At 38.4% G+C, this 27610-nt stretch overlaps 1 protein-coding gene across 2 annotated transcripts; it reads right to left on the bottom strand.

The window, feature by feature from the left end:
• Nucleotides 1-5047: 5047 nt before the first annotated feature.
• gal (galanin/GMAP prepropeptide) lies at nucleotides 5048-12985 on the bottom strand. Of its 2 annotated transcripts, XM_025908599.1 has the most exons (9): nucleotides 12930-12985; nucleotides 12701-12808; nucleotides 10354-10506; nucleotides 10186-10266; nucleotides 9475-9529; nucleotides 8982-9053; nucleotides 6966-7052; nucleotides 6255-6326; nucleotides 5048-5457 (listed from the first exon to the last, which is right to left on the bottom strand). In XM_025908599.1, exons 4-9 carry the CDS (start codon nucleotides 10264-10266, stop codon nucleotides 5396-5398), a joined length of 429 nt encoding a protein of 142 aa, XP_025764384.1. In that variant the 5' UTR covers nucleotides 10354-10506; nucleotides 12701-12808; nucleotides 12930-12985; the 3' UTR covers nucleotides 5048-5395. The 2 variants fall into 2 exon arrangements, with proteins under 2 accessions (XP_025764384.1, XP_003453629.1); XM_003453581.5 differs by lacking the exons at nucleotides 8982-9053; nucleotides 12701-12808; nucleotides 12930-12985 and having other exon boundaries at nucleotides 10354-10484.
• Nucleotides 12986-27610: the final 14625 nt, after the last annotated feature.

Here is a 27610-nt window from a genome sequence, read left to right as displayed (position 1 = left end):
GCAACATATCTATTCGCTGCTTCTTTTCTTTTATCACTGACAATTTTATTTTGCCCTCAAAATAATTTTTTTTGTTAATTATTATTATTATTTTATTTTTTATTTTGCCCTCAAAATAAAATTGTGAATCCCGAAATTTATTCCAGTAACCGTTTCACAATAAAGGCTTTTTGAGGAACAATGAAGGGCTTCTATTACCGCGAACGGCTACTGGGCTTTTAGTTTGAAACAGATACAGGAAGTGTTCGGGTTTTCATCGGTCGCTTAATGCACAGGTGGTCTTTAACGGAACCTAAAATAATAATAAAAATAATAATAATAATAAAAAAATCTCAAAATCGAAACAGAAATGGGCAGTTAGGTAAAGTTGATGGAATATTTAATCAATAAGTGATTTTCCAGCGTCAACGCAGTGTTGTCACTGATGGAGATTTTACACGCAAATTTAAATCCCTGAGTGAGTCTCTGGAATTCAGCCACCAGCAGGTGGAAACACTCATGGTGAAAACGCCTCGTCTCTCTACATGAGAATGTCACCCATTTCCCTGAAGAAAATAAGAAAAATGAAAGAGACTGTCAACAATCTCCAGGCCCGTTGTATGAGAGATAACCTTGTCTTTTCAGGTATGCTGGAGAGGACTCAGAAGAAACTATTAAAAACTTCATCCAGACCCACCTGAAGCTTTAAGAGGACACCACGAAGAACATCAGCTTCGATATAGTCCATTTTCTCTGAACCAGGAGGCCTGGGGCCTGGAGACCAGATCCAATTGTCGCCAAATTCGGCCATTTCAAGCAGAAGGAGCAGGTGAAGAGTCACAGCAGGGAGCTGAAAGGAATAGACTTCAGCATAAATGACCAGTTCTCTAAGAGATCGTCTATTTACTTTGGTATTTCCACATCACAGTGTCAGGTCTGTGTCTTTGTGGAGGTCTCATGTTTCCTGTTTTATTTTGATAGTTCCTTGTCCTATGTTCAGTGTATTCAGTTTTGCTTCCTCCCCGTCTTGTTATGTGTGATTAGTCCCAGCTGTGTTTCCCTCCTGTTTCCCATTCCCTTGTTACTCCCGTGTGCATTTAAGCCCTGGGTTTTCCTCTGTCTGTTGTCATGTCGTACATCCTAGCTGCTTTGTGTTTCCCCTCGTGCTCCTGTCTAATTCCTACTTCTCAGTTCCAGGTTTGTTTTCTTGTTGTATAGTTTGAGTTTATTTCCGCAGTGTTTTAATTCTTAGTTTCCATGTTCATGGTTTTGGTTTGTTTTGGGGGGGTTTTGTGAGTTTATTGTATGGAGGATTTTTCAGCAATAAACCATATTTATTATAGTATAATGTAACCAACATTCCCACCCCAATTTATAAATTGTATTTATTAAAATAACAACCAGCATTCCTCCTACTCAATTTTCACTACCACTGATCAAATTGCACCTTATATTGCACTGATCACTTGCTCGTTACACCTGCTCCTTTATATGGTACATGTAACTTGTACATATCAGTGTAGATACTTACATTATTACATACATTCCCTGTGTAGGCACCTCTTAAACTTTAAGGTTTATTTTTTCTAAAGGAATGTTAATGTAAAAATCTACATGCTGCTAACAGAAAGATGCCAAACTGTGTTTCATTGTTCTTGTAACAGTGACAATAAAGATCTATTCTATTCTATTCTATTCTATTCAATAAAGCTGCCGTTTTCAATTAACTTCCTGCGCTGTGAGTCTTGCATTTGGCTCCTACATCCTGCCTGCCACACAGCCAACCTTGACACATCACTGACAATTACTTTCAGTGACATGCACACACATAAACAGACAACAGCAAGCACCACTCTTGTCTACATATTACACTCTTATGGAACATCTCGACACATTTTTTTTTTTACAATCGACTTATGTATCGACTCATTCATTTGAGAGTCACACGCAGCATGCAATATTAGCTACACACACAACTAGGGGCACACTAAGGTTTGTCACATGGAATGTGCATGAAGCTGGCTCCAGAGAGAAGAGTTTAAAGATATATAACCAGTTTTCGTTTATACTTAACAAAAAGTTACATATTGTAAGTATATATGGCCCAATGTTGATGACCCCTCATTCTTCCACGTTTTTTTTTAGTGCACTCTCTGGACACCAAGATTGCTCACTTGTTTTTGATGGTGATTTCAGCTTCTGACTAAATGAAGAAATTGACAGGTTCAGTACAGTACGAACTCAGCACAACTGGCAATCCACACATACAAATAAACAATACATGAGTGATTTTGGATGGAAAGAAGTAATATACGTTGAAAAGCTCTATATTGATAACTTTCCTGGCACAAAGACATAACTCCTTGGCTGTAATAATGAAAAAATGACATATGTAATTAAAAATAATATAAAGAATATGTATAGGATCACACACTAGTCTTTCAGAGTTTAAATTTATGTGTATCTCGACTATGTAGTTTTTCTTTTTCTGTCATGTTCTTATATGCTCACTTTCTCCTTTATTTATGCATTATATTCCTCTTATATTGTTTTACTACTCCTCACACATCAACACTAGTGCTCATTAATGTTAAAATGTTATTCATCCAACACTGACAGTCATACATGTCAGGTACCATGTTAAAAATAACATGGTACCTACATTTTATACAATGAGAACAGCACACTCACCTCAGCACCTCATTGCTTACTGTCAAGCTGCTATAAATAAATAAATAGTAATAGCTTAATGTTAGTGTTACCACAATGGGAGCAAGTCAATGTGAAGAATCAATTTTGATAATGCTCTCATGTTTTATGAGTTGAGTTCAAATTCAAAAGCTCCCCTGTCCTTCATTTGGTAATTAATTAAAATAATCAAGCTTGTGTAGCTCCGAACAAGCTGAACGGAACTGTGAAAAATTGGCATAAACCTCGTTCACCTTACAGTAGTCAACACAGAATTGTATAGACCTGAAATCCTCACTACTAGAACTATGGGGCTTGTTGTGTTCAATTTCTTTGAAGGAAGTAGAGGAGAAATATCTTCTGTTTAAAAAGATTTAATTTGCTTCAGCAATTGGAATTACAAGTTTACAGTGCTGGACCTCTCTGTGAACACAGCCATACCCCAACAAAATCATTATTATGACTATCTTCTTCCCGAACCAACATGGCAGTCCTGATGTCTCCCTTCGAGTCCCCTGCTTCGCTCACGTCTGACCTTGTATCTGCTCCTTTTCCTAGAATGACAGAGAAGAAAACACCTCCCTGCCCAGCCTTGATTATTTAATATTAACCTACTGCTGATTCTATTTATCTAGTTTGGGACATTCTGTTCAGACTCCCTTTGCCCAGAAAATATCCTTCTAACCATTATCTGCTGTGATGTGTAAGCATGCAGCAAAAAAGACCCTCTGCGCTTCTACGCCAATTCTCAATATTTCAGTCCAGTCATACCACTGAACAATGTTTTTTGACCGTCAAAACACAGAGCGCCAACTCATTTATGAGCACATTGTGTTGTGTATATAAAATCATAAAAAACTGCTTCATTTAACCATTTTAAATCCTAACAGGCTACCCCACGCACTGTGCAACTCTTTTATTACCCACATCTTTAGCAGTTCCACCAGTTCATTCTAAACAACAGGTAACTGACAGGACTGTGAACGCAACCATCATAGCAAGGTGCATTTCAAAATGGTGCTCTTTGAGCGAGGTATGACCAGGCAGGAGGGAGAACTCACCTGCAAAACAATGTTGCAATGCAGCAACATCTACTCTCTGGGGCCGTGTGAGATGGTCATCACCACAGAGGGAGATGGGAATGGTGGAATTTGGGAACTCCAGCCCCAACTCATCTCTTTCCTTCACCAGGCTCACGAGAAAAGCGGTTTCAGCCTTTCTCCATACTTTAAGGAGAGTGAGACCATTTCATAGTCAACATCTCCCACTTGCCGTGTGACCATAAAAGGTCCTTGCCACTTGGCAAGTAACTTTGAGCTAGAAGAAAGGATAATACAAGCACTTTGTCTCTCGGTGAAAATTGTCTGAGCCTTAATCCTCCGCTGTACAGGCACTGCTGAAGTTCCTGGGCCTGTAGTAAATTTTATCATGATAACCTCCACAACATGCGTAGCTTTGCTCTCAGGTCCAGAATGTACTGAATTTCTTTTTTAGCTGGGCTTGGACCTTCCTCCCAGTTTTCTTTGATCAGGTCCAACACACCCCTGCAGCTTACTGCTGAACAGTAACTCAAAGCTAGTCAGCTAGTATCTCTTCATGGGAGTCCGACTTGAATCACGAAACAGTGCCTGCTCCACACTCATGGCAGAAATGGTGCACAGTAGCTCTGCTTCAGGATATCGTTCCAGAACTAATACAAAGTGATATCTCAGTGCACTCCGTTGAAATGGCCCAATGAGGCCCATGGAAATGCGCTTAAACGGGACCTTGATTAAAAGTAGCGGGAACAAAGGCACTTTTGAAATACCGGCCGGTTTACCAGCTGACGCTCCAGGCAGGACCACATCATTGGTGCAGATCCTCTGGTCAATTATTGGCTGGGCGTAATTGGGCCATTATTCAATCCCGAGTTTTGTCATATCCTGTATGCAGTGCCACGGGGTTATTTGGCACCAACAACTGTTGTGTTCTTTTATCGTGTGAGTGTCAAGACTTACTTGCTACAGTCTGTCTCTAACCATCACAAAATGAGTGTAGGTCAGAGCTACGTCATTGCGCACCATTTGACCTTCAGTTTTCAAGTCAAAGGCTGAGCGTAGAGAGTCGTCATGAGACTGAGAAATCTCCTATGGCGTGAGACACTGGGGCCTTCTCAGGAAGCCCCGCCGGCTCCTCCTTACCAGTGTCAGTGTCAGATGACCTCATGTCACCACTTAACACAGTGCAGACACTACATAGATAAAACTGTGAATTTAGATTATTTTTTTTTAACATACATCAAAGAAGCTTAAGCATGTTTGTTACAAACTAATTGTAGCTAAAATGTAAGAGATAAACAGTGTTATTGACTGTGAGAAGGAAATAAATTCAAATTATTCAGTGAGTCTAGTGCCATTTATTTTATTTCACTCCATTCTCTGAAAACACATAATAGTATATTCTGGTGATAATATAGAGTTGTTTTTATACAAAAGTACCAATTCTGTAGATCCACCTATAGTCAGTACACAACTACTGGCTTTAAGAGGATATAAAATTTTGTTTACACAAGAGGTGAAAGATCTGATATTGAGGGTCAGTCAGTCAGATGGTACCAGAACAAATCTACCAACCTACCAGTGTGCTAGGAGCTACAATATTGTAACATTTAGGAGCTACAATACATTTATGGCAGTTGGAGTCCAGAGAAGAGTTGAAACACAACAATTATAACAGAGAAGCAAAAGCCTTAGGGATTGGCCAGTTCATCTGATGTGACAGAAGGAGGCAGGCTGTCCAAGGCTCCCATCTCTGTAATATTGCACAAACAGTACAGACAGAACATCAATACTGAGACATAATAGACAGAAAGTTGTTTTTCATTTTATCATACCTCTGTTTGTTTGCACTCAGCAGACACTCTATTAGATTCACCTTGCTAACTGCCTTAATTCTTTGTGGCATAGATTCATCAAGGTGCTGGAAATATTCTCCTGAGATTTTGGACATGACAAGACAATTTTGACATGATTTTATCACATGACTGGTGACTGTGGAGGCCATTTGAGTTCAGTGAACTCATTGTCATGTTCAAGAAATCAGCTTGAGATGAGCTTGTGAGCTGGCACACTATCCTGTTAGAAGATCAGTACACTGTTGGTAATACAGGGATGGACATGGTCATTAACAATACTCAGGTAGGCTGTGGCATTTAAACGATGCTCAGTTGGTACTGAGAGCCCCATTCTGCCAAGACATACAGCCTGAACCTTCAGCACAAGGCTGGATGGATTCACATTTTCATGTTGTAGATGCAGAATTCAACAGGCCAACTTGTGCATCACTGAGTTCCTGCAACGTAACTGACTGATTAGAAAAACTGCACTAGCAGTCAGTTGAACAGTTTCTGACATTATATCACTGAAAGAATATTTCCATGTTTAACAAATGGACCGATATATAGACCTGAAAAAGTTCACTAATCCAACTTTGATTGGTGTGCTTTTAAGAGTTTGTCATTGCAGTGACTTCTGTATGCAATTCTATATTATTTTGTTGATGAACTCCGCTCACTTTCAAATAAGTTAGGTGAGAAATGAGAAGCATACCTTTAAGTTTGAGGTATGACAAGAAGTCAATGACAGTGTGGATAATTTCTTCATCTGCTATTCTCAGGGCGCCTGTGGAGGTACAGCAAGAATGACAGGTTGAAATGGCAAGAATTTTGATGTACACAGATCATACAGAGAAATTAAATTTTGTCAGATACTAAGGAATTATCACACAAGTAGGAGTTTTTGTTGTTATTTCTTTTCTTTTTTTTTGGATTTCTTTATTCAGTGTTTTAGATAAATGATCATAAAACACATCCCAAATTTCCAGAGTTTCCAAAATTATAAACTAGCATTTTTTTGTAAAAGACATAAAATATCAAATAATACATCAATAAATAATATGGGGTATTATTTTGTTTGGGATCTTGAGTTTCTCTTTAAAATATATGTGGCTCCTCTTCTTTTGGGCTATTTAAAGGACTTTTTCACCTAAATGACCACAAGGTCCTATTTTCTTAAAGGCATTTTAGGTCTTCCCCTCTACCATCTCCTTCCACAGTGTTCTTTTTACACTAATCTAGCTAATCAACATGACAGCTATAGATAAAACAGCAATACAAGCAAAACATTCAGTATATCATATTAAATTAACCAAGAAGATACATCATAAAATACCTTTTGATTATTGTTAAATAACACTCGAAATAAAATCTCTTTTTCCAAGAGGAAGAAAGAGTGTCCTGTTTCTTTGTGAGACATACAGACCTGTTCTGAAGTCCTCCTCCTGGCCTATGTCCCTCTTCCCAGCCAGACCCGGCTTGTCTCCTAGTGTCGTGTGTCCATGTAGTCCATCTGGATAATGAGGAGTGTTCGCAGTTGATGCGCTCATATAAACATCAGATGACCCAACTAAGCATTTAATTAATTCATTCCCATTATCAGCTCAGTTCACTAGAAATGCAGCAATTTTAACATTTTGTTAAAAATGTGATTTATGTGTAATTTTCATGTACGTACAATAATAATAATCCTTTACAGCTGCTTCAATTTTTAATATACTGGCTGTGACATTTACTTTTCTGTTTGCTTAAGGCGAAAATGACAATTGAGAAAATAAAAATAATATGGAGTAAATGGTTAAGGTTTTGTGTATGTAACAGAAAATACATACAAATATCCCACTGGTTTAGAGGCATCACACAACAGACACACACACATACACAGTGCACACCTCTACCTGATTCCTGTAAGAAGTTCTAAAGGACATTGTTCACACGTCACACAGTTTCAGCATGATATTTGGTTTGTAATTGTTTGGTTCACTTTCCAAACTCGTACAGACCACCTGCAGGGCTTGGCTCATGGAATTGCAGTAAGTAGAGGTTTGATGGAAGGAATAGAAAAAGCACACTTGTTGCAGTTTTAACACACAAGTAAATGCACTGAAACAATAGTGATGATGAAAATCAACATAAAATTACAAGCAAGCAAAGGGATTTACTTCGCCATGATAGTGTGTTGTAGATTGTCGGTGTGTCACCACATTTACATTTTAATTTGTTTTTTATGTGCCTAAAGAGCAGGTTGAGATAGCACGCGCAGAGTTCAGTGGCCTCTGGTTAAAATCGTAAATTAAAAATATTTGCATTTCCTTTTTTTCATTTGCTTTAATCATACTCTTCCCGATTCCTATAATAACGGTAACTGTACTATTGTACTACATAGTATTCTTAAGCTAGACCAATAATTAAAAATGTTATTGTGATATTTTGAAATTAAAGAACAGCCAGCAACCTGACTGAGATTTGTAGTTTAACATGTGAGGCTCACATGACTCCTGAGATGAATACATTATATTGGCTCATATTTGTATTTAAAGAATGGAAAACACGCACAGTATCAGGTCAGTTTGTTTCACTTTGCAACATTACTGAGCAGTTACGTGTTGTTATAGTGAGCTCACATACTTCAGTGCTGTCATTTACTCTGAGTGGTTATTACATGTGACAATTGTTTGACCCTAATTGGGGGCTTCCTCATTAACTAAATTAGTCCTTGAACTAATACACCCTCTTCTCTTTGTGTGCTTTTAAAAGTCTAGCTGAAGTTTTACATTTGAGACCCCGGCATGAAAAAATAAGGCTTTTAAATGATGTTTGCCATCCAGTATAAAAAGTTCCTATTGGCTCTACAGGCCCCTTTGTGTTTTGATCTTTACATAAAAAATTTTATCAGCAAATTGTTGCATGTCTTCCAGTTATTTGAAAATATCTTTGATAATATATTTTCTTGAAAGGCTTCTAAATGAAGTTACTGAGCTATCCGCTCTTGGTCAGCTGTACTGCTATTTCGGTGCTACATCTTCTCTGCAGTGAACGTGACGATAGTCTCCTAAACTGAATTTGAATAAAAGAGCTTTTAGGTTAATTTTCATTATTCTTCACAATGTTTTTAACCTCTCCTGTTCTCTAGATTACTAATGCTATAATATAATGTCAGTTAATGGTTATTAGAATCGTATTATGTGAATGCTCAGAAGACGTATTTTCTTCCCATTGTGTCGACACTATACATCTGGAGTGTAATCCTCCAAACATGCTTTATGCTAAAGCTTTCTTGATCTTGAGATCATCAATGCGTTACTTGGCTCAACGCACAGACAGAATGGCAACATTTGCATACATAAGCAAAGAAACAAAAGCAGCTAAAAGGTGTGATGTTTAAACAGAGCAATTCCTGGTGACCCCAAGGCCCTGCAGCAGCTGTATGTTTCTATCTTACATTGAGTGACCAGCTCGTCTCTGCCTCTGGCACTGGGAGAATCCTTTATCTGAATTAGGTGATCAATACGACCTGAAACACAGGATGAGGCAGGAGCAACCTTTACCTGGGCTTCACACACACACACACACACACACACGCACACACACACACACACACACACACACACACACACACACACGAAGGGACAACATTCTTCAGGGTTCCTGCCCTGGAATGACTCAAACTCCAGCTGGTAAGAATATACACCGTGATACACAAAACTGGATACCCAACAGTCACTCACGATAATAAGAGTAATAATAAGGGTCTTTAAATAACACTAAATTAGCTGAAACAGTGAAGACACTGATTCACATACTATTACTGAGGCTTTTGTAAGCAACGTTACTGGCACAACCACAAGACAATATGCAATGGTGTGTGCATGTAAGGTTGTGTGTGTGTGTGTGCGTGCGTGCATGTGTTTGTGTGTGTGTATGTGTAGACTTACGGGGCCCTAACAAGTAGCCAGCACTGTTCAGAGTCCAGCCACGCTTTTCTTTTGCCTGCAAGATATAAAGATGGATATACTAAGCAGCTAAAGGACACAGAGACAGTTTTAATGAGTTTTTGATGTGTTTGAAATGTAAATCTAAAAGCATTTTTCTTAAATGTAAAACATCTTTATTGTCATGGTTTGTAGGCTTGTCGTATGCTTGCAGGGAGTTGTGTAATTTAGTTAGTTCTTTGAATTTTTGGTTATTTAACCTCACCTGCATCTCTGTGGCATGTTTTAGTGTCTGTTATTGAGAATTGGGACCAGTTATTGGGAATTGGTCAGTGTCTGTATGGTTTCACTGCAAATCTGGGATTTTAGCTTGTTTTGTCTTTAATCACTTGAAGATTTGAACTTTTCTACTTTAAACATTTTAGTTCTTGTCGTATTTGAACTTTATACTACTAATATCCTCACATATACACATTTTATTTTTGTGATCAGCTGCTTAACAATTTAGTTGTAAACTAAAATAGATACTTTTGAGGTATCAAATATCAATATAAAGTAATATACCTCACTTTATATTGATATTTGATATCATTTCAATATTTTTATTCTATTAGTCTCTGTTGTCTTTATGCCTTTATTGGTACGTTGATTCTTGGCACCTAAATTTAAGTGGGAGGATAACATTGAAGTTGTACTGAATTTTGAACTGCTTACCGCAACAACTAGCCCGATGGTCTCGGAAAGAGTTGCACAAAAGATGAGCGACATGCAAAATATCCCAAAGCACCTCTGCATCTAAGAAAGACAAAAAAAAACAATATCAACACAACAACAAAACTATTTGAAAGCATGCCTTTAAAGGCTACAAAAACTGTAACTTACCTTTAATGTGACTTCCTTCAGTCTGGTTCACGTTGCAGTCAGCAGCAGAAGTTGCCTGGCGTGTGGAGCACTGGATGAAAAGCCGACTCCAGCCACCTTTTATTGTGATTTCAGCCCAACCCTCCTGCTCTGTGTTCACGTCAGCAGCCCCTCCTGCACACAGCATGGGCAGGTCACGAACAGAACGCATTATGAAATTCAATAATATCACATAATGCTACCATCAGATTTTTCTTTGTTGCCCTCAGAGACTAGGCATTGAATTGCTGTATTTTTCTGTCCTAATCTGATATGCGACTGTGACTGCTTATTGCATGAGCTTCATGTACAGACGGTCAATATAAAATCTACTTGCCAGTGTTTCAGGATTTGTTGTAATTTTCTTTAATTTCATGAAAAAATTCATCTTTGCTGCTCTCACTGATTTTAGGTCTGATTTCATTAAACACTTAATTTTGACAAATTATATTTTAACAGAGCAGTAGTACCGATTTATTAAAAGTATAAAAAATAACAACGTGGAATGGCATTTACTGTCATACTATTTACAGTCCAAAGTAAAGTCACAACCCAAATGATTTACAAAGAGTGTAGTGAGCAGTAGTGTACGAGTATATCATTTTTAAGGCTGTTTCAGCCTTAGTGTGTCACAGTTATAATTTACTTTTACCTCTGAGTCACAGAAAGAGACGTCCCTTACAAATAAGAATCTGTGTTTGCACTGCTAACACTTGTTTTCCATGCTCTGAACTCAGAAACTCGATTATACACATGAAATAAAGTTAATGCTACAGTGATACGTTATGCTACAGTTGTTCTGTATAAAGTATTTTTCAAACTGCTTTATTTCTACAAGGGTAGATTTAATTTTTCTTTTATTATAATTTTATTTTGTACAACTGTTATAAATGATTTCCATCAGATCAATGAAAGAATATAATATAAGGAAGAAGAAAGAAGATCAATAACACTGAAAATTCTTTTTACACAATAATTCTTCATTTGGCTGCATTAGGGTTTGATTTAAGCCTCTCTCTCTTTTTAAATGAACTTCCAAATGACAAAATGTCCATATTAAAGGACGTGTCTGAAACAGATAAAAAGTATTTCATGTAAACTGATAATAACTTGATATGAAAGTGACTCACTAAATTCAGCATGTCAGGTTACTTCAAAACATTATTGTGCTTTTAAAACTTTTTTTCCATAATTTTTTAATAGTTTTTTTGATCATTTTTAATAGTAATTTTTAATTAAATAGTTGATTAATTACCGTTTGTTTGTTTTTTGCTGTTCACTAATGCAAAGTTGAAAGTGTACTTAGAGTATAGGAGTTTATGTAGAGTTTGTGACTTGTAGGTTTTCTCAGCTTTTTCCTGTCTAACATCTAACTCGAAATTCTTTCCAGATGTGGATAAGAATACACCCCATTTTTAAAAAGCAAACTTAAATCATTCATCTCCTGTATCCCTTTGAAGCTCTTAGCATCCCACTGTTCTGAATTCATATATAAATGTGTTCTGTTTATATTGTGTAGCAACATGTTGACAAGAAACTTATTTTGTTAAATAGGGTAATATTTCTTTTTTAAGAAAATTCTCCTAATTCTCCTGGCCATGGTCAGTAGTTTCAAGTTAGAATAATTAAATATCAAATAATTAAATAGCTCAGCTGCTGGCAAAATCTCTGCTTATTAAATAAAATTCATGATGATGTCTACATCAATGTCATGGACATTTTTCACATTCTTAGTGTCAATTAATACAAAATATCCTACGTGACCCAGTGTGATATACATTTTCTGCTCAGTTACAGCCAAAATATTCTTCAATAAGCTGCTGTACTATTTTGCTCATTGGACCTCTGTAAGGACCCACTGAAGCACTGCAATTAGACTCATTTGCTAATGCATGTCATTTGTTTGCTTTGCAGAGATGTGCCTTGGGAAGAAAATAAACAGATGGCATTAAAATATAGTTTGTTTGTTTTTTAATTAGTATCAGAGTAAGAATTCCTTCCAACCTGGAGTGTAAGCATCATCTACAGGCTCCACTGGGCCCCACTTAAAAAGAAACATTGTTTCAATTTCACATTTTTAGTCTTTAATGTGTGCTAATCATTCTGTTTTTCATTGCTGTTTAAGGAAGACTAACCTGATCTTCTATCTCATTATACTACAAATAAGAAGGTACATATTAAATAACATCAAATTTTCTTACAGTTATTTGGAAGACAATCTAGGTATCTAGGCAATTTAGACAGTAGATATGCAGGGTTGTACACTGCCAAAACATGAAAAAAATCCAGTATTACTATTTTGTAAGCACTGATCAAGACATAGACACACAGCATCTGAGGTGTCCTTTGGTTGGTAGCCTGGATGTAGATCCTTTGTGTTGCAGGGTGAGGCCTTGGTCTTGTGCCACATCCTGTGGGTTCTTGTTCTGATTAAGATCTGGGATGTTTTGGGGCGGGATTAATGCCTTGAACTTGGAAAAAAATTCTTGAAGTGAAACTTTTATTTGTTTAAGATGTTTCAATGATTAATACCATCTGTAAATGAATGTTTACTATACCTCTTGGCTAGCTTGGGAACACTCTGGTATTCCCCTAGAAAAGCTGGGAAGAGTGCCTGAGGAGAGACAGAAAGCAGTAGGGATCTCACACACTATTACACATCAAACTCTGGATGGGACCTTCCTGGAATTGAGACAGGTTGCACCTTTTAAGGTCAATAGTATCAGGCAAAATCATCAGTATTACCAGAATCGGGGCACCTGGTGATTATGATGGAGCAGAAACACAGTGGGACATGATCAAAGGAGAAATGGAAGAGAATCTAACGTGTCAAATCAAAAGGGAAAGAACACCGAATGAAGAGAATATAGTGAGTGTGTGAAAGAGAAGGGTGAGAAAAAGGAAAGAAACATGAAAGAGATGTTTTAGGGTTTACATACTGAACTGCACCATTGTTTCAGTCAGGAAATAATGTGCTCTTTATTTAGAGAACTCGAGTTCATAGATAGTCAGGTTCCTAGCATGTAAGTGTAAGTAAGTGAATTATTTTTTGAGGACCTTAACATGCTCAAAAACTAATGAAATTTTGCACATACGTCAGGTCTGGTGAAAATTTATGTAATTTACTGGTTTGACACATGGACAATTCAAAATGACTCCCGAGCCCCTCGGTGGAGAACCACATCAAATTCACCAGCGGGGCTATGAAAAATGACAGGCTGACTTAGACTGTGAGTCTACCAAAAGCTGATGTGTACTATAAAAAACACATATGGATCAGTATTTAAAGATTGACTCTCATCATCCACTGGAGCACAAACTGGGTGTCATCAGGACGCAACAACACAGAGCGAACACCATCCCCACAGATACAGTGGCCAGAGAAGCAGAAGAACATCATATGAAGAAGTCCCTGAGTAAATGTGGTTATCCCAGCTGGATATTTGTCAAAGCTGGGAAGGCGCCTAAAGAAAGGTCCAGCCCATCCAGGAGAGAAGGACAACTGCTGCCTAAGCGAAAACGCGTAGTGATCCCTTATGTGTCAGGAGTATCAGAACAGCTGAGATGCGTTCGCTCCAAACACACCTCTGTGGCTTTCAAATCGCAAAACACTCTGCGCCAAAAATTGTCCCACCCCAAGGATTGGGACCCCTGAGTAGGTTCAGCCGGATGTGGCCCCAGCCTCAGTCGGGCGGTGGGGATGTCTGGTGGAGATGTGGTCTTGGGCCTGCTGCAGAGGAGTGGTAACGCAGTGAGGTCACAGGGTGGCGTGGAGACAGGGAGGAACAGGTGCACGGAACTGGCTTGATGAGGAGAGAATCTTCTTGTGTCTTACAGTGAGAAGGAGCTAAGAGAGACAACTGGAGTGACAGAGTGGCTGCATCTGGGGCAGGAGCCAGAAACCGCAGAGAAATCACACCTGTAAATAAAACTGACAACGCCGAAGTGTCTGTCTGTGGCTTGAGTGTCACACAGAGCAATATATAGTGTACCCTGATAAATCATGGCAACCCTCCTGTCACATATTTTATAACGGTGGTGGGGATGTGATCAGTGGTCACCACTATTTGCACAATAATGATCAAGAAACTAACCTCACATCCTGTTGTTCAGCAGTGGTGCTCGTTTCAATCATTATGTAAATGTACTTATTGTACTTCTCCGAGGTTGATCATTTTCACCTCAAAAGTGCTCATAATAAACATCAGACATTGATGATGCCTTAGTGCAGGGGTGGGCAACTCCTGGTCTCGAGGGCCGGTGTCCTGCAGGTTTTAGATCTCAGCCTGGGTCAACACACTTGGATCAAATGATTAGTTCATTACCAGGCCTCTCGAAAACTTCAAGACATGTTAAGTAGGTAATTTAGCAATTTGAATCAGCTGCATTGGATCAAGGACACATCTAAAACCTGCAGGACAACCGCACTCGAGGCCTGGAGTTGCCTACCCCTGCCTTAGTGTAAAAATTGTGACTTTATTAAATGGCGCACCCTGGTGGCATTGCGATTTTCCTTGAATCAGAAAGTATTTTTTAATATGTTTGGAAAGGTCAAAAAGTCATGAAATTTGGCACACGCTTCCAATGTGATGTATTCTTTCCAGTTCCATAGCTCTCTTCAATAAATGTTGCAAACTGACTCCATAGTGCCACCTAAAATTTTTTAAAAAGCAGACCCTGTATTATGTTTGATCCTAGTCTGAAATTTGGCAGCCCTCTGTAATATCTCAAGATGCACAAAAAAGTCTCTTGGAGTCATATCCTAAACCCAACACTTAATCAGACGTTTTGAATTTAATGTGTAAATTTCACGGCATTGTTAAAGCCTTAGGCTTTAAAAACAGGCACGATTCTGTCATAAAAGACAATAGGCAGACACATAGTGGAAAACTTTTCTAAGGTCAGATTAGTTGAAATTTGAAATTCTTTGGGGAAAAACCACATGCCGAATCTTTGGAATGAAGAGGAGTGGGACCATATGCATGAGTAGGTGCTTGATTATATTTGGCTGTGGCCATGGAAGTGATTGGAACACCTGAATTAAATAAATTAAATAATTTGGATGGGTGAGTGAATACTTTTGGTGTAATCTGATTACTTTTTTCAAGTAACAAGTAATGTAAGGGATTACTGTTGCAAAAACAGTAATTAGATTACCGTTACTTTCACGTAGGAACGCTGCGTTACTGCGTTACTAAAACCGTGATTTTTTGCGAGAATGTCTCATGACAGTGACATAAGCGTGCGATGTTTGTGACAACAGCTGTTCACAGATCAACAATGGATAATATATCGAGTGCGGCAGAGAGTATGAGCGTACAGCGTTTAAAGCATGGAAGTACTGACCTTACTTTGAGTTTGATTCCATAAAAAGTGACAAAAACATTAGTGTCCACTGTTCACTGTGTGGGAAGAAAACTTCTTTTTAAACCCCTAAACTTCCAGGCAAGCGCCGAGTGCGCTACGACGTAATGTGAAATTCACAGAGAAACTCGCGGATTCTTCCACTGACCACTGCGGCACACCTGCACCAGGGTAAACCTCCGCCTAACCCACTCCTGCTTTACAGGTGAAAATAGAGCAACAGGACCGCTAGTCTTTGATTTTATTTATTTTCTGCTGTGTTTTACTTGCATCTATTTGAAAGAGTGAGTGTAAACACAAAAAAATATTTTATTTTATGTGCTGGAATGTGCAGAAAATAGGTTTAAATGTTAAACAAATTTCTTCCAGTCAGAGAATATTGCATATAATTTAATATTTGCTTGATGCATAAAGTTAAAAGATTAAAACTAATAAAACAAGTTTTAAAAAGAGACTTTTCCATTTGATTACATTTTGTATGATGAATTATGCAGAAAAAGTAGAATTGGGCTGAAAGATCTATCGCTTTATTACCTATTCAGGTTGTAAATCGTGTTTTTAAAAAGTAACTAAGTAACTAACTAACTAAGTAATTAATTACTTTTGAAAATAAGTAATCAGTAAAGTAACAGGATTAGTTTTGGGGGGAAGTAATCAGTAATTAGTTACTGATTACTTTTTTCAAGTAACTTGACCAACACTGTACACCAGTATATATATATATATATACACCAGTATACCAGTGTATATACCAGTCAAAAGTTTGGACATACCTTCTCGTTCAATGTTTTTTCTTTATTTTTACTACTTTCTACATTGTAGATACAAACTGAAGACATCAAATATATGAAGCAAGATATATGGAATTATGTAGCAAAGAAAAATAACTATAAATATGTTTTATATTTTAAATTCCTCAAAGTAGCCACCCTTTTCTTTGTTGACAGCACTGCAAACCCTTCTCTCAATGAGATGTATCACCTGAAATGGTTTTCACAACACAGGTGTGTCTTGTCAGGGTTTATTTGTGGAATGTCTTGATTTCTTAATGGGGTTGGGACCATCAGCTGTGTTGTGCAGGAGTCAGCTGACAGCCCTATTTGACAACTGTTATAATTCATATTATGGCAAGAACCAATCAGCTAAGTAAAGAGAAATGACAGCCCATCATTACTTTAAGAACTGAAGGTCAGTCAGTCTGGAAAATTGCTAAAACTTTGAATGTGTCCCCAAGTGCAGTCGCAAAAACCATTAAACTGTACGACAAAACTGGCTCACATGACTCACAAGGCAAGAGTCACCTGTGCTGCTGAGGATAAATTCATCTGAGTCACCAGTTTCAGAAATCGCAAGTCAACAGCACCTCAGATTAGAGCCCAGATAAATACCACACAGAGGTCCAGTAGCAGACTCATCTCTACATCAACTGTTCAGAGGAGGTCGCATGAAACAGGTCAAATAGCTGCAAAGTAACCACTACTAAGGAAAAGCAACAAGCAGAAGAGATTTGTTTGGGCCAAGAAACACAAGGAGTGAACATTAGACCAGTGAAACTCTGTGCTTTGGTCTGATGAGTCCAAATTTGAGATCTTTGGTTCCACCAGCCGTGTCGGGGGGGGGGGCTACCACAGCATCCTGCAGCTACATGCCATCCCATCCTGTTTGCATTTAGTTGGACCATCATTTATTTTTCAACAGGACAATGACCCCAAAAAGACCAGGCTGTGTAAGGGCTATTTGACCAAGAAGGAGAGTGATAGAGTGCTGCAACTGATGGCCTCCGCAGTCACCTGACCTAAAACTAATCGAGATGGTTTGGGATGAGATGGAGGCAAAGGGGCCAACAAGTGCTCAGGATCTCTGGGAACTCCTTCAAGACTGTTGGAAAACCATTTCAGGTGACTACATCATGAAGAATGCCAAGATTTTGCAAAGAAGTAATCAAAGCTATGTGTTCATTCATAGTCAGAGGTGGGAAAATAATTTTTAGTTATCTGTACTTTACTTGAGTAGTTTTTTTCTGACTACTTTTTACTTCTACCCCCTATATTTTTAAACAAATATCTGCACTTTCTATTCCTCACATTTACAAAACTGGCTTGTAACTTTTGGTTTAATGCTTTTGGGTGGAGTTATTTTTTCACATCACATCACTAACCACCGTCACTAACCTTTCAATTTCAGATTGAAATAAATTAGTTACTCACTGAGAAAAAAAAAAAAGTAACTTTTTAAAGAGTATTTTACCAAAACATCATAATAGTTAGGAGTTGCACTTGCAAGAATTTGAGGGAAATGAGGTATCTTGACATATCATTTAAATAAACATGGAACATTTCAAGGTCTTGACTCTGAGTCTGACCCTAAGTCTTATATTTCAAGCTTATATTAAAGCTGGTATGATGATGGTCAACAGAAAGGAGGCCTGGATGCCACATTATTGTAGAGATGGATAGACTGAGATACAGTTGGTCTTCAAGCTAGTCCTCTGAACCAACTCTTCCTGTTCTGCTTTGTCTCAATATTGTCTTACTGTTGTCAATACAAGCTACTGCTGTGAAGGTCTGAATTAAGTTAGTCAGTCAGTTATGAGTAGATCTCTATACTGTAAACTATTTACCTGTCTGCATCCATATTGACCTGTCGTCAAACAGGGCCTGGTGTTACATCGTGTGAGATTTTTTTCTTTTAAATATAGCTACAACGTTGTCATCCCTATTTCTTTCAATTTTGTGTCCAAGGAATTAGAAGACATGAGTCACCCATCATTTCTGGTAGTTTTTAAAAGTGGTCTTGAGCAACAGTTCTCCAGGTTTTCTGGAAGAATAACCCCCATCCACCCCCATTCGTTTTCAGCTCTGTCCTTATACCTGACCATTTTCAGTGGATTTTTTAAATAATTTATTTGCTTGTTTGTTGAACAACTTGTGAATACGCACATTTCTTCAGCTTCTGGTGTAACTAGTGGTACCAAGATCACCAGATCATTGTTTGTCTCGAGAACATTTGTAGGATAATGCCTTTGTTGTGGTAGTGTTGGTTCACATCTGTTATTGTCAGTAGTTATGACAATAGTACTAATCTACCTAATGTTTCTGTTTGTGGCACCCATTATCTTATTTCCATGTTTATTGCTTTTTCCTGCAACAGTGTCACCCGACTTCACATTTTAAATGTTTTGCAAGACACATTAATTCACAGATATTCACATGGAAAATTTAGAAGAATAAAAACATGGCAAATGACAAAAATACAAACTAGGAAATTGCTAAGCAAGGGGAAAAAATACATATGGACAGCAGTATGATTTGAACTGAAGGGTACTTTATAGGCATGTAGCAGACCCCATTATAACCAACCCAGGAAAAGGAAACTGAGGAAAAGACATTTTATTTCTTCCCTAATTCCCAATTATAAAGTGATAAGAGCTCAGGGGTGGGGGGCAACAGTGATCCAGCTTCATCTGCTTTGATATCTGTCTCTGCTGTCCTCAGCATCAAAGGAGACCCAGCAGCAGTAGCAGAAGAGAAAAGAACAGACCTCTGTTTTTTGAGAACGAACAAAGGTCTTGCTGTGACAAATAAGACAAGAATGTGACTAGCTATTACAGCACCATTGACAGGTCCAGGAAAAGGTAGCTGGAGAGAGGGCCACAATAGGACAGCCTCAGCATGATACAGAGACATGAACTGTAGAGCAAGTCACTCTACACTGGTTTTCATCCTGTATTTTGGAGTCTTAAAGGGAATGAGCCTTACTACATTAAAGTGTTTCAAAGTAGTTTTCAAGGCTTATTAGTGTCATGAAATAACTTCCCTTAAACCACATCTAATATTTAGTAAAGCATTAAAATATTGTTTCACTTGGCGCTCTCTCTCTCGCTCTCTCTGTCTCTCTCTCGCTCTCCATATATACATATATATATGCCCCCATGTATGGGGCAATCTGCGGTAAGTCACGAATGGAGATTTCCTGCGTTAATGTGGTTATGGCGTTAACGTCATTTTAACGAGATTAACGCTGACAGTACTAATATACATATGTATGTATATATGTATGTATGTATGTAAAACGTGCAGTTATATTATAGTATTCTTTTTTTTTGTATCTGTAAACCACCGCTGTGGATTTTAAATTAAAATCAAAATTAAAACTTAAACATCTCAAGCTTGTGATTGCGATTGGCATGAAAAGCTTCAGAAACTATAGATCAGTAATGCTTTTGTCTCTCCTGGTCTAAACCAGGGCTCTGCTGGAGGCTTTGTTACTCACCTACACATGTTATCAGCATTTAGAGAGGCTGGGACCATCCTGGGATACACACCAATACCACACTTGAAATCCAGCAGATAGCTTAATATTCAGTTACACACAGAAACAGCAGAAACCTCAGATTGAAATTCTATTTCTGTTAGATGACGAACATCTGTCACCAAGCAGTTTTATGCTCAGCCAGATCAAGGCCAAATCAGGACAGGTGCTGGATAGTTTCTTCTTTCAGTCATCTTGCCTCTGTTACACATGATAAGAATGCACCATATACACTCACACTCATCTTATCAGTCATTCAAACGGTACTGACCCAATGCATTTAGCCATGTAGACATGGTCGTGGACTGCCTGTATCATGATTTGTAATAATAATAAAAAATAATAATGATAATTATAATCATATAATAATAATAATAATAATAATAATTATTATTATTATTGTCTGGAATTATTGTAATAATAATGATTATTATTAGAGAGAGAGAGAGAGAGAGAGAGACTGGGCAGGCAGGAGTGGGGAAAACACGGGAGTAGAGCGAGTCTGTGGAGAAGGAGCGAGAGCATTAGTCTAAGGATCATTAAGCAGTTGGGCTGGAATGGACTGCCATGGATTTGTACACCCTTAATTAGTGTGAATGCTTGTAAAAGCATTCCGGAATGTTGCAAGGTTCCGGAATGTTCGGAATTCCGGAATGTTACAAGGCTCCGGAATGTTCGGAATTCCGGAATGCGCCAAGGTTCCGAAATGTTCGGAATTCCGGAATGTGCAAAGGTTCCGGAATGTTCGGAATTCTGGAATGCGCCAAGGTTCCGGAATGTTCGGAATTCCGGAATGCGCCAAGGTTCCGCCAATGTATGCTTATGTAATATTTCATCACAGAGCAAACCTTTTATTTATTTATTTATTTAACATATTTAAAATTTGTTTTAATGTTGAATTAACTGTGGGGATTGTTTTAAGTGGGCACTCGGGATGTCATATGACCAGAAATGTGGTAACTGGAATTCTACAGTATGTAAAAAAAAAAATATGCTAAGAACAAAATACACCCAAAAAACCCCAAGAAAACTCAAATTCACACAAAAATTTCCCATGTATTTCAATGGGGAGACCCTTCAAATTCTCCTTCAACTTACTCCTCTTTAAACTGTATCTACTTCCACATACATTGACGTAGAGCCACCATTCAAACTTTAAAACGAAGACAAGACATTCAACTATTCAACTTGTATTTATCTTTTCAATATCTATTAAACTTTTTCTTCAGTTCCAGTTTAAGTTTTATGATGTTTTTTCAGCCGTTTCAGAGTTTATAATGGGTGTGTATGGGACGGAATGTTGCCACTAGAGTGAGACAGCTCAACTGCTAGAGTGAGAGGAGCAAGAAAATTAATCTTAAAATCTTTTCTTAAAACTGCTGCTGTGTCCGCTGCGTTTGCTCTACAGCTATGATTTTACCCTCAAAACGTAGCCATCGCTGTCCTCTTTCATCCAATGTGTTTACTATTGTCCTAGGTGTTATGGTTCTTTCATAAATGTCACCAATGCACAGCCTCCTCCCTCCAACTCTTCCATAGACTCTAATGTTAAAATGGCTCAGAAGGTTCGGTTGAAAATCAGAAGAGCATGGTGTCTTTCCACTGTCACCACGTCCATATAATAAGCTCCACAGGCATGAAAACTGAGAATTTGGTAAACTGGACATTGCTGGCACTCACGGTGAAAGAATTTTGTCAATACGACATGTACTTTTCATTTGGGAACAATTTGTTTGTGGCTGACTTTTCTGTTCATTTTAAGCAGCAAAAGTGAGGTGCATGTCTGTGTGCGTGTGTATGGAGCCATTGGGTGCAGTCACTATAGCAACCAGGCTCACACCTGCCTGCCTAACGAGCTCTGTCTCTCACTGTGCCAAGATTCATCTTAAACACTTCTCTTTCAACTGCTGCTGTGTCCACAGTGTTTGCTCTACAGCCATCATTTTACCCTCAAAACGTCGCCATCGTTATTCTCTTTCCAACAGCGTGTCTTTCAGAGCTCAGAGATGTAAACCTTTAAAACTGTGTGGATCCAAGTGGAGGGATCACATTTTAGTCATTCAGTGATTCAAAGAATATGAACTTTTAATATTCATTCAGATGTTTTCTGACTCTAAATTTTCTTTTCTCATTTCTTAGGTTTTTCTAATTTACAATTAAAACATTTTCAGCTTTTTTTCCAACTTCTTCTTCTGTGTAACCATCAGCTTTTAGCAGTTCAGCACTTTTGTTTTCAGGTTAAATTCTGTTTTTTTTTTTTATCTCATTCAAAATTTCTAACTTAAATTCAGCAATCAATTCATTTCAGTGCATACATTCAGATTCAAGCATTCACACTGCAGTTTCTTCAGAAAATGCACTTTCTAGTATCTTCTATACAGTTTGATAAGAGGGGCACCTCAAATTCAACCATATATATTTAACTTATAATTTTAATTTTAATATACTGGGATATTTATAATTGAGCTATTTGTATATATTAGAGTTATTTTGTTAGATTTATAGATGTAACTTACGTAATATATTGTATTATTTAATTTAGTTTATTCAGTTACTGTTCTTACTGTCTTGGAGCAACTGTGACCACATAACTTCCTCTGAGATAAATAAAGTATTCTGATTCTGATTTCATTCTCATGAACTGTATTCATTATCTTACCTGAGGTTTAGAGGGGAACAGAAATGGAAGATACTTGCAGGGGGAAGCAGACGTTGACCGGGAGGAGCTGAGGTGTGGGCAGGCAGGTGAGTGTTTGGTGAAAAGCATCTTCCAGAGTTGTATCAGGAGTGTGAATGGTGAACAGGAAATCCAACAGGCTGAACAGGTAGATCTTTGAAAGCTTTGCCACAGGAAAAGGGCCAGGGCTGGACATGAAAAGAACATTAGTTACCACACCTTGTTTTTCAAAAAGGTTAATGGACTAAAGGTAAGGCAGAATTACCCAATTGGAGACAATATTGCAGCGCTCCTTCACCATACCAGACCCTACATCTTCCATCTTCTTTGATGGAAGAACCACCAAAGTCGACGACTATGGTCAAAGGGGAAACCCGCAGAGCAACCATCCAGCACCTTGTTGGTGCTGGATGCACCTTGTTGGTGCTGGATGGGGCGCTAAGAGTATTTTAGAAAGTGTTGATCTGCTGGGGTTTTCCTACACAAGGGACTCCATCTCTAGGGTTTACAGAGAATAATGGAAGGAAAACAGTAGTATATCTGTGGTATAAACGACCCAAGGCATACAGCATTGTGGACATTTTATTTACATTGTTACGGAACGTTTTGCTGCTTGTGCAGCTTTCTAGTTGTCTCACTCCAGTGCAGTACACAGCTCTGTCGTCAGGCCCCGCCATCCTACCCATATAGGGGAGGCATATTAAGATAATGAGAACAGCTGTGTGGGTCAGCCTCCTCTGACATCATACTCTGAACTCACGGCTCCCAGCCCTCGCCTGCAGCTGAGCCACCAACCACACCCTACCACAATCACCTTACAACCAGCATATGCCAAAGAGTATCTCTAAATTCACAACACACTGAGCTTTAAAGCAGATGGGCTACAGCAGAGGAGACCACACTGGGTGCAGGTAATGGGGTGGGAGTTATTTTCCTGCCACACTTTGGACCCCTTTGTGCCAAATGAACGTCATTTAAACTACTCATACTCCTTAGTGGAGGTGCAGAAACATAACTTTAATAATTATAGTGGCTCTCTACAAGCTCATTTAGGACACTGATCTCTCATACCCACACAAGATTTTTATAACATTACAGACAGGCTACACTGGATAGTGGAGACAGCTCTATGTATTTAAAGACATTGGTGCAATGATCTTTTGATAGATGTCACTGTAGAGAGAGTTTAGAGCTGCATGGATGGGAAAATGGGTGTGGGAGAGTAGGGACCCCAACCAGTCACTAGATTCTTTATCCACTACTTTAAATCTGTTCAATTATGTCTACACACAATTTTGGGTGCCAGAAAAATTTTTTACTGCAGTGGTTTCAGCTCATGGCAAGAAAAGATATATTAGTCATCCATGGGATCAGTATGCTGCGCTAAAGAAATTGCACACACATAATTATACAAAAAACATTAAAATGTTTTTTGTATAAAAAAAACATCCATTTAGCAACATCCAGAATAGTATTTTACCACCATGCGCCTTGTGACAAATAAAAGATGTGTGAGGGTCATTGAATTAAGCATGATCCTTACCCCCTCATACTCAAGCACCACACAATCTCCCAACAGCCTCCTCATTGTCTCTGTCGTTATCATCTGCTTGCTTCCACAACACTTCACCCCTCATCCATTCTGTCCTGAGGATTCAGGACATATGACGACATTTTGGGGGTAGTTGACTGAATAAAAGTCACTTCAGATTCAAAGATTCAAGATTCAAAGTGTTTATTGTCATGTGTACAACGAAAAGCCTTTCTCTGTACAATGAAATTCTTTCTCTGCTGTCCACACACAGATGCCGGTTAATGTGTACAATTAGATAAATACAAATAGTATGAATAAATAAATGGAGACAAAAAATTAAGTATTAAATAGATTTATGTGCAAAAGAGCAATGAGCTTAATATGCTGGTTTAATATGTGAGATGACCTAATGTGCAAAAATTATTATTACTGTTAAAGTAGGTCAGCTGTTCAAGATTCAAATTCAAGAGTCTGATTTAAAATACATGGATAAAAATATGTTTATCAGTCTTCAGAATCATAAAGGCGTCAGTTTTGAGGGGGACTGCAAAGCCTACATAGTAGTCTGTTATGGAATACATGCCACTTGATGAGCTGTCAAATTTTGTATGTACTACATAATGTTTCAGTTTGTTTGATGCAAAAGTGCCCTATGTCTGACTGATATAAAGTTATCACTTTAGTATTGACAAACACAATATTGTTCCCATGTCTAAAAAGCCACAAAATACATTTTGTAGGTTGTTTAACAGAGCAAAATAATTGGTAATGATTCATGCGGCTCATGACTAATTAGTAGGGAAGGCATGATTAAAGGTGTAAGATTCCTCTTAAGAATCACATTTTAAATACATAGAAGAAACACTACAAAGATAGAGGAAAGCCTAGAACACCTCTTATAGATTAATTTAAAACATTATTTCCCATACTGATGTTTCACCAGGACATTTAAATGTTTGCCAAGTGTCTATAAAGTTAGTAACTCAGAAGACTAGAATTTGTTTCCTGTGCAAATGTCTTGGAAAACATTCTGGTTTATAGTAAGAACACAGTGTATCAGACAGCAAAAAGTCTAAGAAACAAAAAGAGAAAGGCTAGAGCAGTAATCATTATACCTTCTTTTCACAAATAATACATAATTGCCTTTCCAGAATGTAATGTGTTTATATGGTAGGCACACAGCTCCATTTGAAGATGACCTAAATGACTAGTGATTAAGTGTAATTTGCACATATTATTAATAGCATGAGGTGACAGAGTGATGCTAGTAATCTGCTGGGTTTTGTAGAGCTCAAATTCAATTAGCTGTGTGATCAAATATCCAAAACGAGTATAATGACTTGTTTCAATGTGATGACCATTACATGAAAGATAGCACAATGATCAAACTTTGAAGACTGATTTTTTTGTTCTTCAAATGTGACATTGTCCTTTCATTAAAAAAAAAAATCTAAAGCCTTGCATGTATGCAAAATCTAGCTCAAAGTGATATATATTTTGAGGCCAAAAAACCACCATGATAGAGTTGATAGTTTAACAATTTCAGCAAAGCAAGCAAGAATTATGCAAGAGGAAATTTTGTAAATTTGTGCATGTGGTGTCACTGTTACGGCAAATGTAATGGGACACACAACTCAAAATGTTCATCTTTTGTCTCATCAGTCAGGTTCACTGTGGTTTCATGTTTTCACCATTTGTTGACAATATCTCTCTCATTGTGCCAAAAAGTTGATTCTGTTCATCTGCACGTAGCATTTTCAGTGGGAAAAATATTTCATCCTCCAAGTGACTTATTCAGTCTCAGCTGACTGCAGGTTTCTTGATCATTAGTAAGCAAATTCTCATTGATCAACAACCACTGATGACTGATCAATGACCATGAGTCCCATTCACAGAGAGTTGGGGAATGGCTGCAATCACAGCATTGTAAGATGGTGGAAGATTTACCCTTAGGCCCCCTCCTCGATTCAGAGATGGTCTTTCCCTTTTCATATCCTCATGTCCAGGATGTGTACATCCTTATCATTGAAAGAGTTTCTGATGACCTGTAGGTGTAAATGGACTGCAGAGTCCTGGCCCCATGAGTTAGCTTTTCATTGTTGTGCCTTCCACTTCGCCAAAGGCTTTTTGTTTCCCCAAAGTATAAGTCATGGCAATCCTCCTAGTACTTAAGAAAAATACACTATATTACTCTGCCTCTTATGGGGGACCTGAGCGTTGGGCTGGACCAATTTTTGGCGCAGTGTGTTTTGGGGTTTGAAAGCCACTGAGATGCAGTGTTTAGAAAACTGTTCTGATACTCCTGACGCATACTGGATCATCATCAGAGTTTTTGTTTAGGCAGCGGTTGTCTGTCTCTCCTGGATCACCTGGAGCTTTCTTTAGGCGCCTTCCCAGCTTTGACAAATGTCCAGCTGGGATAACCACATTTACTCAGGGCCTTCTTGATATGATGTTCTTCTGCTTCCCTGGCCACTGTGTCTGTGGGGATGGTGTTCGCTCTGTTTTGTAGCGTCCTGATGACACCCAGTTTGTGCTCCAGTGGATGATGAGAGTCAAACCTTACTGATTCATATGCGTTGGTTTATGGTACACATCAGCTTTTAGATGTCCCCCATTACTGATGGAAATCTCACAGTCTAAGAAGGCTAACCTGCCACTTTTCATATGCTTCCTGGTGAATCTGATGTGTTGGTCCACCGAGTTAATGTGATCAGTGAATTTGTGGTACATCGTGAGATTTGATTTTCAACCCAGGTGTGATCCACACACCTGAAGTTGGCCACAATGGGTGAAAATGGGGAACCCATAGCACACCCACATTTCTGTGTGTAGTACTGACCCTTATATATTAAATATGTGGAATGAAGACACAGTTCCAAGAGCAAACACACTTGGTCAGTGCTGGCAATGGTCCTGTCGCTGAGGTTGGCGTCATCCTTTAATCTCTTATAACAGGGGTAGGCAACTCCAGGCCTCAAGGGCCGGTGTGCTGCAGGTTTTAGATATCACGCTGGATCAACACACCGGGATCAAATGATTAGTTCATTACCAGGCTTCTTGAGAACTTCAAGACATGTTGAGTAGGTAATTTAGCAGTTTGAATCAGCTGTGTTGGATCAGTGACACATCTAAAATCTGCAGGACACCGGCACTCAAGGCCTTACAAACTGCCTCCACTACTTCAGTGACTGGAACACAAGTGAAGAAAGATGTAACATCATACGAGACCATTGCTTCATCTGCCTCCATAATGACATTTCTCACGTTCTCAACAAAATCCAAAGTGTTCTGAATGTGGAGTTCAGAGCTTCCTACCAACGAGTTGAGATTCGAAGGCAGAAATATTAACT

Source organism: Oreochromis niloticus, linkage group LG7 (genome assembly GCF_001858045.2).
Source record: "Oreochromis niloticus isolate F11D_XX linkage group LG7, O_niloticus_UMD_NMBU, whole genome shotgun sequence".
NCBI lineage: Eukaryota > Metazoa > Chordata > Actinopteri > Cichliformes > Cichlidae > Oreochromis > Oreochromis niloticus.
This window is presented reverse-complemented; position numbering and strand designations above follow the sequence as displayed.

Bases quoted from the DNA above. Each gene is read 5' to 3' on its own strand.
- gal (XM_025908599.1), bottom strand. From the start codon at position 10,266: ATGCAGAGGTGCTTTGGGATATTTTGCATGTCGCTCATCTTTTGTGCA. The intron at 7,053-8,981 runs GTAAGATAGAAA...CTCATTATCCAG, and splicing joins AGACGAGCTGGTCACTCAAT to ATGGACTACATGGACACACG. The intron at 5,458-6,254 runs GTATGCTTCTCA...GCAATATTACAG, and splicing joins GTCATACCTCAAACTTAAAG to AGATGGGAGCCTTGGACAGC.